General features: G+C 41.5%; 1 protein-coding gene across 1 annotated transcript in view; it reads left to right on the top strand.

Annotated features, from left to right (window-relative positions):
* Nucleotides 1-13,305, top strand: part of myo15aa (myosin XVAa) — a 126,153-nt gene that overhangs the window by 19,494 nt on the left and 93,354 nt on the right. Inside the window, exons 5-11 of the mRNA XM_078418384.1 lie at nt 1,200-1,296; nt 3,744-3,847; nt 4,091-4,154; nt 6,156-6,269; nt 6,991-7,152; nt 9,101-9,214; nt 10,858-10,916. Of these exons, the coding sequence (XP_078274510.1) occupies nt 1,200-1,296; nt 3,744-3,847; nt 4,091-4,154; nt 6,156-6,269; nt 6,991-7,152; nt 9,101-9,214; nt 10,858-10,916 (714 nt within the window). The remainder of the gene's footprint in view (nt 1-1,199; nt 1,297-3,743; nt 3,848-4,090; nt 4,155-6,155; nt 6,270-6,990; nt 7,153-9,100; nt 9,215-10,857; nt 10,917-13,305) is intronic.

Consider the following 13,305-nt stretch of genomic DNA (forward strand, 5'->3'; position numbering starts at 1 on the left):
CCTTACAGCGCCAGAGACCCAGGTTCGATCCGGACTACGGGTGCTGTCTGCACAGAGTTCGTATATACTCCCCGTGCGTAGGTTTTCTCTAGGTTCCTCCCGCACTTCATTGATGTACAGGTTTGTAGGTTAATTAGCTTGGTATCATTGAAATTGTCCCAAATGTGTGTAGGATAACATTAGCGTGTGGGAATGTCTGATCGGCGTGGACCCGGTCTGAAGAAGGGTCTCGACCCGAAATGTCACCCATCCCTTCTCTCCAGAGATGCTGCCTGAATTTCTCCAGCTTTTTGTGTCTATCTGCAGTAAAAAGCTAGTTCTGTATGCTATCCAGTCAAATCACACTGTACACGAGTACAATATCCTCTTCTGGAACAGCCCGCAGAGAGTCACCACGTCCCTTCATCTCTGAAACGTTAATAGAGGTGCTCCCCCCAGGTGCTGCCTGCAATCCTCGATCATACTTCATGTTTCCAGAATCTACAGATATTTTTGCTTGATGCTTTTGAATAGTAGAGAGGTCACGTGAAACGTAGTGAATCACAGAGTACTATTAATAATTTTGGTCACTATTATTAAAAAAGGGGAGAGAGGCGCTGAAGAGAGAGCAAACAATATTTATGGGTATAATACCAGCAGAATTGTGAATCAGTGCCCATTAGTTTATTTCTGTGCGTCATATTCTATTTAATTCTTTGTAGGTCTCATTTGTTTGTGATAAAAATATTGCATATGAATTTTAAATAAGTTGTTTGACAGTGAACATTTGTAGGGGGGGAAGGGGGAGGGGAGGGGGGGGGGGGGGGGGGGAGAGACAGAGTTAGACCATGAAGGTGTGAGGTTTAGGCTCTCAAATGCAGGGCTATGAGGCTTGGACATTATGTACTGAACCCTCTTGGAATTCTTTCCCCTCTGTGCCTTAGCCCACAAAACTCCTTTGCCACTTTTTCGATCTTTAGTTAATTTATGACAGCCTCTTAACCAACTTTCCCAGGCGGTAGGAAATAAATATCCCACCCCTCAGGTAATTACAGTATGCAGTAACGTTAGCCCTTAGTAATCAGTCTAAGTGTGTATTCTTTTCCATGTTTTAGCAGTTAATAGGTATACAGGTTAGTGCTGCAAAGGCTATGTGACAGCATATCTGCCCCAGAGAGGTGAAAGGACTCTGAACATTATGTGCCTTTCTTTTTCTCAAGTGGTGAAAGCGGATCAGGCAAGACTGAAGCCACCAAACTGATTCTCCGCTATCTGGCTGCTGTGCACCACAGACACAAAGACAGTGTGACCCACCAGGTAATCTGTAGCAACTTTTGATAAAATACATTGACGGACTCCATCCTTTCCAGTAATTAGACACCGCGAAACTTCATAGTCGTCTTCTCAAATGGGCACCCTTAATGTACAAATTTAGCTTTAATGCAACTCACATTTCCTATCATGTAGCAGGTAATGTAGTAGACTGGTGCTTGGAATGATGCCATCAATGCGTTTCCCACAGAAGTCACGTTTTCTGGATTAACCCAGTTTAAGTAACCAGGGACCGGTATATAGGGACTGTTCTTCATGACAGTGAGTTCTCATGGGTGTGTGAAGTATTTCACACTTGAACCGCGGCAGGAGAGTTAAACAAGCAGCAATCCGGGACAAAATCAATTATGTTTAAGTTTAGAGGACTAATAGCATTTATAGCCGTTCCTTCCATTTTGCTGAAGTCAAGAGTTCACAATTGAATCTCACACCTTGCCATGTAACATTACTTCTGATATTACATTACATCAATTACCTATCTAAAAAGAGTTGATGGGGTTTCCCATTGATTGCAAAATTTAATAAGTATCTCTCTAATAGTGATAGCCAAGAACAAGACGACCCCATTCAAACTTCCTGAACCCCATTCAGTTAGATTGTGGCTGATCATCGCCACCATTTAACCACATTTGTTCCATATCCCTCGATAAATGTACCCAATAAAATTCTATTAATTTCCGAATTGAAAAATTCAATTAACCCCAACATCCATTTCTTTTTGAAGACAGGTTTTCATAATGACACCAAATTTAGGAAAAAAACATGTGTGATTAAATGGTAAACAGTTTGAGAAAACATCAAGGAAGGCCGAAAGTGTTTTTGCCTCTGATTAATTCATTTAAAAGCAACTTCAGCTAATCCAATCGTGTTGGGATGGGAACGACCTTATGTTCTACAGTGACACGTTGCGAGGGCCCTTTAGTTCATCTAGCCTGTCCCACACAATTCTGGTGCCTTCTGTTTTACAATATCTACACTCCTTCTCAAACCCTCTCCAGAGAGAGACAAAATATCAGATAAAAATCCAGGCCAAATTTTATTAAAGTAAGATAGGATTATTTTTTTTTGCGCTTCCCCAGTCTTTAAAAGCTCCAATCTCATTCGGCACGTAAGGAGACAAAAACTAGAAACAGTATCTCAAGTTAAGTCTCATGACCATCTAGGAAAAGAGTAAAATAATGCTCTTTTGTTTTGAATGATCTTTGATTGAGTTATTTGTGCTTTGTATCCTATTATTAGTGTTATTTACATCTTCTGCCTCTTTTTCACATTACTGCTCCATGGTCTCTGTGAAGATTGAGGTACAGTACCCCAACTGCTGTGTGTGTCTTTCAAAAAGGCCAGAATGGCCTGCACCTCTTCCAACTTCAGGGAATCACTTGAGATGCATTAGAAGTTGCAACATCATCATTGAAAGATGTTTGAGAAACCTTTATTTCTGCAAATACACCAAGCCTATTAGTATTTGCAGAAAAAAGTTGGTTTAAATAGTAATTCACACTAAAGTGGTATCTTCCACTAGAATTTAATTCAACAATTTTAAAAAATAAATTCAACTAGTTAGGAAAAGTTAGCTATCAGTTACACTAGCTAACTTTGATTTCTTTTAATTCTCACCCAATACCAATAGTTCATATCAATCACAAGTCTTTGACTACCACACCTCTTGTGTATTTCCCATATTTGAGGATCTTCATGCTGGAAGGCAGATCTTTTCTCTATCTCTAATGTTAAAAATTGGTTGAAGTTTGAACTTGTGGTCAATGTAAGCATTTAAAAAACAAAACAAAGTAAACATATGCGAGTGGCATTTCAACTATCTGCTTCAGTGACAATCTCTCTCATCTTAGCTTTATCATTAACAGATGGAGTGTTGATCACTCAGGTCAGGTTTGAGACCTTAGCTATAAATATGTAAGCCAGAATGGTTCAGCGAGACACCAGAAGTCTGCTCAAAAGAGTTGACTTTGGTAAACTAATATTTTAAAATAGATTAATTTACATGAAATACTCAGCAAGTCATGTGCACTCAGAGAGTGATGGGTATATAGTACGAGCTGCCAGAGGAGGCAGTTAAGGCAGGTACTATAACAGCATTTAAACAACACTTGGACAGGTACATGGATAGGAAATGCTTGGAGGTCACCGACCAAATATAGGCAAATGGGAATACATTAAAAGGGACATCTTGGTTGGCATTGATGAGGTGGGTGAAAGGTCCTGGTTCTATGCTGAATAACTCTATGACTATCTGTGGGAAAGAAACAGTTAACATTTAGGAAAGATGCCTTTCATCAGTTCAGGGAAAGTTAGGGGTTAAACATTTTATCACATTTGGGTGCAATCATTCGGTCTAAGTGAGCCTTGAGCTGGTGTTTTCTATTAATTTTAGAATGAAGTGTTTGTGATTACCTTTCTGTATTTTTGAACAGATCCTTGAAGCCACCCCCCTTCTGGAATCATTTGGAAATGCCAAAACTGTACGAAATGATAATTCCAGTAGGTTTGGAAAATACATAGAAATTTTTTTGCAGGAGTAAGTACTAACAATTATCTGCTGGTGTAATCAATATCTCCATGTCCTCCTCACCCATTCAGCCCTCACTCATCAATATACCCTTTTCCACCTACCCACCCAACCTTTCACCTCCACTCACCCTCTCACCTACAAATGGACCATGCCCCACCCTGCCATCTCTCCCCACTGCTCCTCCAGTGCCCTGTGCTGAAAGTCTTTTGGTCATTTTTTCCCAGTACTAATAACAATTTCTCCCGACAGCGGGGTGATATGCGGTGCCATAACCTCACAGTATCTTCTTGAAAAGTCGAGGATTGTGTTTCAGGTGTGTACATTACCATTAATGTAAATGGGTGGTCAATCATTGGCTCGGACTCGGTGGGTTGTAGAGCCCGTTTCTGTGCTGTATCTCTATGTCTCTATGATTCTGATCTACACGGTTAAGGTCAAGCAGGTTAACACGTTTGATGGTGTCATTAACTGTGCATGAAGAGTGCCTCAAATATATCCTGATCTCTCAAAAACTAAAAATGGTGTTGGGAGGTGTATGAAGCATGTACCACATCAGAACAGCCACATACGCCCCTCTAAACACAACATATTTGAAATGGAGTGATGTGCTGTAGCGTGGCTGTTTCTGATGTATAGAAAGCACTACTACATCAGGCCTGAATCTAATTAAAAACCGGTTGCACTATATTATTATTTAAGAAACCTCAGTGAAGTTACATGGCAGATGCAGTTTAATGTAGATAAGTGTGAGGTTATTCACTTTGGAAGTAAGAATAGAAAGGCAGATTATTATCTGAATGGTGTCAAGTTAGGAAGAGGGGATGTTCAACGAGATCTGGGTGTCCTAGTGCATCAGTCACTGAAAGGAAGCATGCAGGTACAGCAGGCAGTGAAGAAAGCCAATGGAATGTTGGCCTTCATAACAAGAGGAGTTGAGTATAGGAGCAAAGAGGTCCTTCTACAGTTGTACTGGTGAGACCGCACCTGGAGTACTGTGTGCAGTTTTGGTCTCCCAATTTGAGGAAGGATATTCTTGCTATTGAGGGCGTGCAGCGTAGGTTCACTAGGTTAATTCCTGAAATGGCGGGACTGTCAGAGAGTGGTGAAGGTGTGGAATTCTCTGCCTCAGAAGGCAGTGGAGGCCAGTTCGTTGGATGCTTTCAAGAGAGAGCTGGATAGAGCTCTTAAGGATAGCGGAGTGAGGGGGTATGGGGAGAAGGCAGGAACGGGGTACTGATTGAGAGTGATCAGCTATGATCGCATTGAATGGCGGTGCTGGCTCGAAGGGCTGAATGGCCTACTCCTGCACCTATTGTCTATTGTCTATTGTCTATTGTTATTTTAACGATGGTCGGTTTGGGCTCGGTGGGCCAAAGAGCTTGATTCCACACTGTGTCTCTAAACTAAACAGAAAAAGTGATATTATTTGATATGTAGTGCTCAACAAAGACATATTTCCACCAGTAATGATATTTTGCAAGCAAATCAAAATGCCCAATCAAAGTCCATTCATCAGAATTCATGCTTCCCTTACTAACACAAGTTCAACGCAGCGTGCAGCGTAGGTTTACTAGGTTAATTCCTGAAATGGCGGGACTGTCATATGTTGAAAGACTGGAGCGACTAGGCTTGTATACACTGGAATTTAGAAGGATGAGAGGAGATCTTATCGAAACGTATAAGATTATTAAGGGGTTGGACACGTTAGGGGCAGGAAACATGTTCCCAATGTTGGGGGAGTCCAGAACAAGGGGCCACAGTTTAAGAATAAGGGGTAGGCCATTTAGAATTGAGATGAGGAAAAACTTTTTCAGTCAGAGAGTTGTGAATCTGTGGAATTCTCTGCCTCAGAAGGCAGTGGAGGCCAATTCTCTGAATGCATTCAAGAGAGAGCTAGATAGAGCTCTTAAGGATAGCGGAGTCAGGGGGTATGGGGAGAAGGCAGGAACGGGGTACTGATTGAGAATGATCAGCCATGGTCACATTGAATGGTGGTGCTGGCTCGAAGGGCCGAATGGCCTCCTCCTGCACCTATTGTCTATTGTCTAAGTACAATTCATGACCCTTAGATAGATGATGTGTGCCTTTAAGGCTGATATTATGGAGACTGATCTCCATGTGCCTGTGAGGCCAGCATCAATGAAGAGGACTACTATGTACAATCAGAGGTACAGCATGGAGGATGGGTCATGGATTAGTGATGGGGGTTACACCATGCCACTGAAAAATTTGATGAATGATCCAGCTCGATACTTCACCCATTTTGCAAAACTCCACGGTGATACTATCTTTCTTTATCTTTTTCAATACCTAGGCCAAAAGTGAACGAAATTACCATATTTTCTATGAGATGCTGGCAGGACTCTCGAGTCAGCAGAAGCAAAGGTTCTACCTACAGGAGGCTGAGACATATTACTACCTGAATCAGGTACAGCCTTTAAAGTTTAGGCATCTGCGTTATTAGTCAGTTAAATGTCTTCGTTAGTGTAAAAGTAATTATCTGATGATGTTGTAATTGTCTCCTGAGGTGCTTCAACCACACAGTCAGAGTGCTGAAGGTGCTTCCACAATACTGGAAAAAAGTATTAGATAAGTACTGATGTAACAGCTTGACTGGTATCTCTTGGCTAGTGATGCATTTGTACACATTGGTCTCCATTACAGTCAGGACACACAGTCTATGTTCAGACTGATAGGGTCATATAATCTTACAGCCTGGAAACAGGCCCTTCGGCCCAACTTGTCACCACCAGCCAACATGTCCCATCTACACTAGTCCCACCTGCCTGCGTTTGGCCCATACCCCTCTAAACCTGTCCTGGAATTCAAGAGAGAGCTAGATAGAGCTCTTAAGGATAGCGGAGTCACGGGGTATGGGGAGAAGGCAGGAACGGGGTAATGATTGAGAATGATCAGCCATGATCACATTGAATGGCGGTGCTGGCTCGAAGGGCCGAATGGCCTCCTCCTGCACCTATTGTCTATTGTCTATCCGTGTACCTGTCTAAATGTTTCGTAAACATGGATGGATGCAGACAGCTAATATCAGATGCAGTAAAAAATTTGGCTGGAGAATAGATCAATGACACATTATTTGTTCAGGCTGCAATACTTTTGGAAAACAATTGAGGTAATACCTGTCCTTTCAGGGCGGAAATTGTGAAATTTGGGGGAAGGATGACGGGGAAGACTTCCACAGGCTGCTCAGCTCAATGGAGGTGCTTGGTTTTAGCCCAGACGAGCAGAACAGCATCTTCCGTATTCTCTCTTCAGTTCTTCACCTGGGGAACGTCTACTTTGAGAAATATGAGGTTTGCTTTTTGAATTATTCACATTTACACTGAAATAAAAGAAAGATGACTCAAACGCTCATGAGTCAAGCAGCATTTGCGGACAACCTTTTGTCAGGGCTATTTGTTTGTCTGTGCAAGTTAATGAAGATGGTGTATTAATGCAGACTGTTTAATTTCTGATCTGTGCCACTAACAGCTCATTTCCTAGGCAAAATACTGAAATTCTAAAGGATAAAATATTGGCTGGAATCTAATCAAGTGTATTACAATTATCATTTACTGAATAATAGATCTCAATAAAAGAGATAGACGATACAATCTAATTGAGGCATTTTAATAGATGGTGGACAAAATAATTGATTTGCAGAAGCAAGTTATGGGCCACAATCTAATTAAACTATTGGGATGTTCAGAAGTAGAAAGATGTATCTTGTTGCGTTTTATGACTGTTGGCAGACCAATCTCCCTCCTGGAATAAATAAAGTTCTGTCGTTGCGAATCGTACAGATTTAATCTCATCGGGAAATTGCATGATAAACTGCTGAATAGAGGGGATGTACACTTTAATTGTATTCACACTAGATATGATATGATATGATATGATATAGGATCGCTGGGCGGCACGGACTTGGTGGGCCGAAAAGGCCTGTTTCCGGCTGTATATATATGATATGATATGATATGATATGATATGATATGATATGATATGATATCAGGAATGTTTCTCTGGTTCTACCTTGTACTTTATTTAATCGGATCAAAATATTTTTCAACCAAATTAGCTGCCAGTTAAAATATGCCTAGACTTGATCACTTGAATAGGCTATTGCTTTTGCTGTTGGGATCCTTTCTGCCAGGTTCCTTTATGCTCTTACTTTCACATGGTCGATCTCTAACTTCTTTTTTTTCTGAGCATGTTATCTTTATTTCATTGTGCTGCATTTGTGAACACCATTATTCAGTCCAGAATTATGAGCCTGAGTTTCGAATAGTCTGTCACTTTAATTTTCAATTGCACTCATCTCCTTCTTCACTTCTCAAATAGGAGTTTACATAAGCTCAGCGAACTTTGCCTCATTTTCTGACTAGAGATTCTTATATAGATGTAACAATTATAAATAATGAGCATTTCTCACAATTTCATTTCATATTTCCAGCAGTCATTGTTTCATTCAGCTCATTATTTCAGATAGTTATTCTGTTTGCACCTCCCTCAGGTTTGCAGTTTGCCCTCTTATTTTTCTCCTTGTCCTGCACTGGCATTTTTTTGCTACTTAATTTCTCCTCACTTCTAACATACTGCAGACTTTTGTTTTGTCTTTTACTCCCCTCACACGTTTCTCTGCATCTCAAAATACATTGATCTCTCACTTTCCCCAGTTTTCATGAAAGTTCATCCATTGTATTGAAAGTTCAGGTTGAAATTCAGCTCTGTTTCTCTTTCCACATATGCTGCCTGACATGCTGAATATCTCCAGCATTTTTCTTTTGGATATTTTATTATCTTATCGAAACGTATAAGATTATTAAGGGGTTGGACATGTTAGAGGCAGGAAACATGTTCCCAATGTTGGGGAAGTCCAGAACAAGGGGCCACAGTTTAAGAATAAGGGGTAGGCCATTTAGAACTGAGATGAGGAAAAACTTTTTCAGTCAGAGAGTTGTGAATCTGTGGAATTCTCTGCCTCAGAAGGCAGTGGAGGCCAATTCTCTGAATGCATTCACGAGAGAGCTAGATAGAGCTCTTAAGGATAGCGGAGTCAGGGGGTATGGGGAGAAGGCAGGAACGGGGTACTGATTGAGAATGATCAGCTATGATCACATTGAATGGTGGTGCTGGCTCGAAGGGCCGAATGGCCTACTCCTGCACCTATTGTCTATTGTCTATTGTCTGTTAGGGATTTCCAGTAAGTGTAGTATTTAGCATTGTCCATTATTGCCTTTGCTATGTGCTTAACTGTTGCAGACCGATTCTCAAGAGGTGGCGTCAGTAGTGAGTGCTCATGAGATCCGAGTGGTGGCTGAGTTACTGCAGGTCTCTCCCGAGGGTTTGCAAAGATCCATCACATATAAAGCGACGGTAAGTTAACATTTCTGATGCCACAATACATGCTGCTAATTAAGTTGTTTAAAGTCCATTTTCTTTGTGGAAACTAGCTGACTGAGCAGTTAAGCAGCACCTCTGGCAATCTCAGATTGACGTTACCAAACATGCATTGTACTGGAACCAAACCACGATCTGTCTGAGAGTCAAAGAGAAATCCCTACCACCCATTATCTTCACATTGGTAAAAGAGGCACAGACAGACAACTTTAGAATGAGAGAGTTATATGTGTTTTGCATCATCCTGTGACACCTTAATTTATCATCAAAGATAGATTATCCTGTTTATTAACTTCATTATTTTTTTTGTTTTTTTATTTACTCTGTTGAGAGGGAATAACATGGAAAAAGGGTACAATACAATACAATACAATATATCTTTATTGTCATTGTACAGGGTACAACGAGATTGGGAATGCACCTACCATACGATGCAATAAATTAATTCGCTAGTCAGTATTAATTTAAATAACCCAATGAAACAAATTAGAACAGTTTTAAAACAGAATAAAGTGCAAGTAGATCTGTGCCGGTTCACTGTGCGATGTGACCATCCGGCTCAGCAGGACTGGTTCATAGCAGCTATGGCCCTGGGGATGAAGCTGTTCCTGAGTCTGGAGGTGCGGGCGCAGAAGGCCTTGTATCGTCTGCCCGATGGTAGAAGTTCGAACAGACTGTTGCAGGGGTGTGAAGAGTCTTTGTGGATGCTGGTGGCTTTTCTGAGGCATCGTGTGTTGTAGATGCCCTCCAAGGCTGGTAGCTGTGTTCCAATGGTCCTCTGAGCTTTATGGACTACCCGCTGAAGAGCTTTCCTCTCTGCCTCCGTGCAGCTGAGGTACCACACAGGGATGCCATGTGTTAGGATGCTCTCTATGGTGCAGCGGTAGAAGGTCGTCAGCAGCTGTTGGGGTAGACCAGACTTTTTCAGTGTTCTTAGGTAGAACAGTCATTGCTGTGCCTTCTTGACCAGCGCAGCAGTGTTATTGGACCATGTTAGGTCCTCCAAAATGTGAGTGCCCAGAAACTTGAAGCTGGACACTCTCTCCACACTGTCCCCGTTGATAAAGATCGGGGCATATTCCCCATTGTGTGACCTACGGAAGTTGATGATCAGCTCCTTGGTCTTGGTGGTATTTAGGGACAGGTTGTTATCAGAGCACCAGTCCGCCAGGTTCTGCACCTCCGCTCTGTATTTTGTTTCATCACCGTTGGTGAGGGGTTAGCTACAATTGGAGAATTTAATCAGCCTTAAACTTGGCCTACAATCTAGTTGACTTCATTGAGTCAATCAGCAGTAGAATTTGATATTGTATATGTTAGTGATGTGGGCATCCCAATAGCCCTCCTCCACCCTCCCTCCCCCCCCCCCCCCCCCCCCCCCCCCGTACCCACAGCCTTGATGAATCAGCTGGCTGAGCAGTCCTGTGTCCAGGTGTTTGCTCTTAACAGAAAATAGGTGCAGGAGGAGGCCATTTGGCCCCTCGAGCCAGCACAGAGCCAACACCAGATCATTTCCATTTCCTCTTTCTCATGACAGCATTACTATGCATTTTTAATAATAAGATATTACACATTGACATTGGATTTCATGGGGCTTCTGTTGTGTTTCTTACCCTCAGGAAACCATGAGAGAGAAGATTTTCACCCCTCTTACAGTCGAAAGTGCCGTTGATGCCAGGTAAGACTGTTAACTTTTCCCGCTTGATATTGATAAGTGAAATCTGACAAAATCATCAAGGAACTTCACCACTTACACCATTGTTTATTAGATATATATTTTTAATAGTGTTAAGCCAAGTTGGTGATATTAGATCAATGTGGCACTGACGATGGCTGCCATGGTGTCCTGCTCCTTGCTGTTTGGTATGTATTTGTTGGTTTGTGTTGTCTGCGGAAATCCCACAGAGAGCACTTTCATGAGAGAGGTATCCTTATTGTTTTGATGTGGTTATGCTTTATTCTTAATTTTTAACTGTATGTTTGGGTTGTCATTTGTGAGTGGAGCACCAAGACACATTCCTTGTATATGCACATACTTGGCCAATAAACCTATTCATTCATTCATTCATTCATTCATTCATTCATTCATTCATTCATTCATTCATTCATTCATGTGGGAAAATGATGTAATGAAGAAAAGAGGACATTATGTAATGGAGAAAAGAGGATAAAGGGAAATTATGTGATGGAGAAAAGACAACATTCTGTTGTCTATTTTATAAAGAATTGTGCTTTTGTGGTACGTATATTATGTTTGCAGTGTGTGAATTCAGCAAATTAAAATCATGACATTTTTCAATGGATTCCCAGAAGCAAAGGTGGCCTTATTTCACCTTGAAAGAAATGATTGGAACCCACTATGATGTTAGGCAGCTTATTGAATGTGGTTACATGACCTGATATCCCACAGGATTCCATCAAGCTCTTCCACTAATTCTAGAGTGAGACATGGCCTGTTGAGAAACGGAAGATGATTAGTACAAACTCACTGGAATTTATTTCCCTTCATTACTGCAGATTCCTAAATGTTCTTACTCTATGCCCTCATTAGATGTATAGTCTATCTGTTAACCACTACCAACAAATGTTAGTAATGAGGGATGATAGCAATGACAATGATAACTGTCAGGGACTAGCTCCAAACTGACTGTGATGATTAGGCGTTCAAGATGAATGGGCAGAGATACCCGAGGAAGCCAGGCATCCATGTCGTGTAGGCAGCGCACAAACCGTATCCTGTTGTTACCAAGATTATTTAGTATCCAGAGAACTGACAATCCTGAGCTACAGCCACCAGGCTCAGAGCAAAGAACACCCATTAACATTAGCTTTCTCACTCTATCTAACAACTGTCTTTCCTTGGGTTCACTGAGGGGTTGTGTGAGAGAACAAGAGGAATTTACACAAACCTCTATATGGATCTTTGGTCAACCCTGCCCTATCCAGCTCAAGCATACAGACATTCAGAGGCTCGGAGATTGCAGTAGTTGACTTCTGGCTCCATCAGATAGCACCCAAGCCTAGGCCTAGTCCTGGCCATGACACGATGATGAGCAATAGCAGCTGAAAATGAAATCTGTCGTTGGACAATTTTTCCCATGTTCACACTGGAAAAGGGTATATTACCATAGTTTGTAGAAGATACAGTCATAGGTTCTATCGGCCATATGGGACTAGATATTAATGTACATTAATAGCCCAAACCTCTCTGCACCAGTCTCCCAGATGTTCCAATTTTATCTGACCTTGAACCATACAGCATTGAAAAAGATCATTTGGCCCACCATGTCTATGCTCACTGGGCATAGTGAGCCCAGTATTAATCCCGCCTTTGGACTCTTTGCCATAGCCTTCTCTTCCTAGGAGATTTGTGTGTTTGTTTGGCCACATGTTAAATTGTGAATTAATGATATGGAGCTGTAAAACCATCCAAAGAGTTTCAAGGACAATGAAATGGCAGAAGGTATGACGTGTACATTGTAGGCGTGAAAGGTGTGGGTGCAAGATTGGTGCAAGTGAAGGTGGTGCAGAAGTAGAGGGAATAAGGTAAGTGCACTGTGTGAGTTGGGATTGGCGAGAGTTGCAACCTGTGTGTGAGAGGTGAGGAAGCACATAAAGAAGGTCACAGAAGTAGGGAAGGGCAGGACAATGGAGGAACTGAAAGCCATAAATGAACATTCTAGATTTGAATCTGAGAAGATAAGAACCAAAATAAGTTTGTAAGTGCAAGCTTGATGTACAAACTGGGTTTGCTCCACAATAGGATATGGCAGTAACATTTTTGAATAGATTGGAGTATACAGAAAATTAGATGCAAGTCATGAAAGCACCTGATTAGTAAACTCTGCAAATCGTGACAATAGTTACGTAGGCTCTGGCCAAATATCGACATATTACAAAATGAAAAATAGACAATCTTGACTGACTGAGTGGATGCAGGGTTAATTCTTGTTCAATTTGAGACAATGGTCATGGAAGAATTTTGACTTAGAGATGAGGGAATAGATTTTGACCTGTGGCTGAGAGAAATACCTTTGGCCTTACCTTTATTGAACTCTAGGAAATTG

Source organism: Rhinoraja longicauda, chromosome 21 (genome assembly GCF_053455715.1).
Source record: "Rhinoraja longicauda isolate Sanriku21f chromosome 21, sRhiLon1.1, whole genome shotgun sequence".
NCBI lineage: Eukaryota > Metazoa > Chordata > Chondrichthyes > Rajiformes > Arhynchobatidae > Rhinoraja > Rhinoraja longicauda.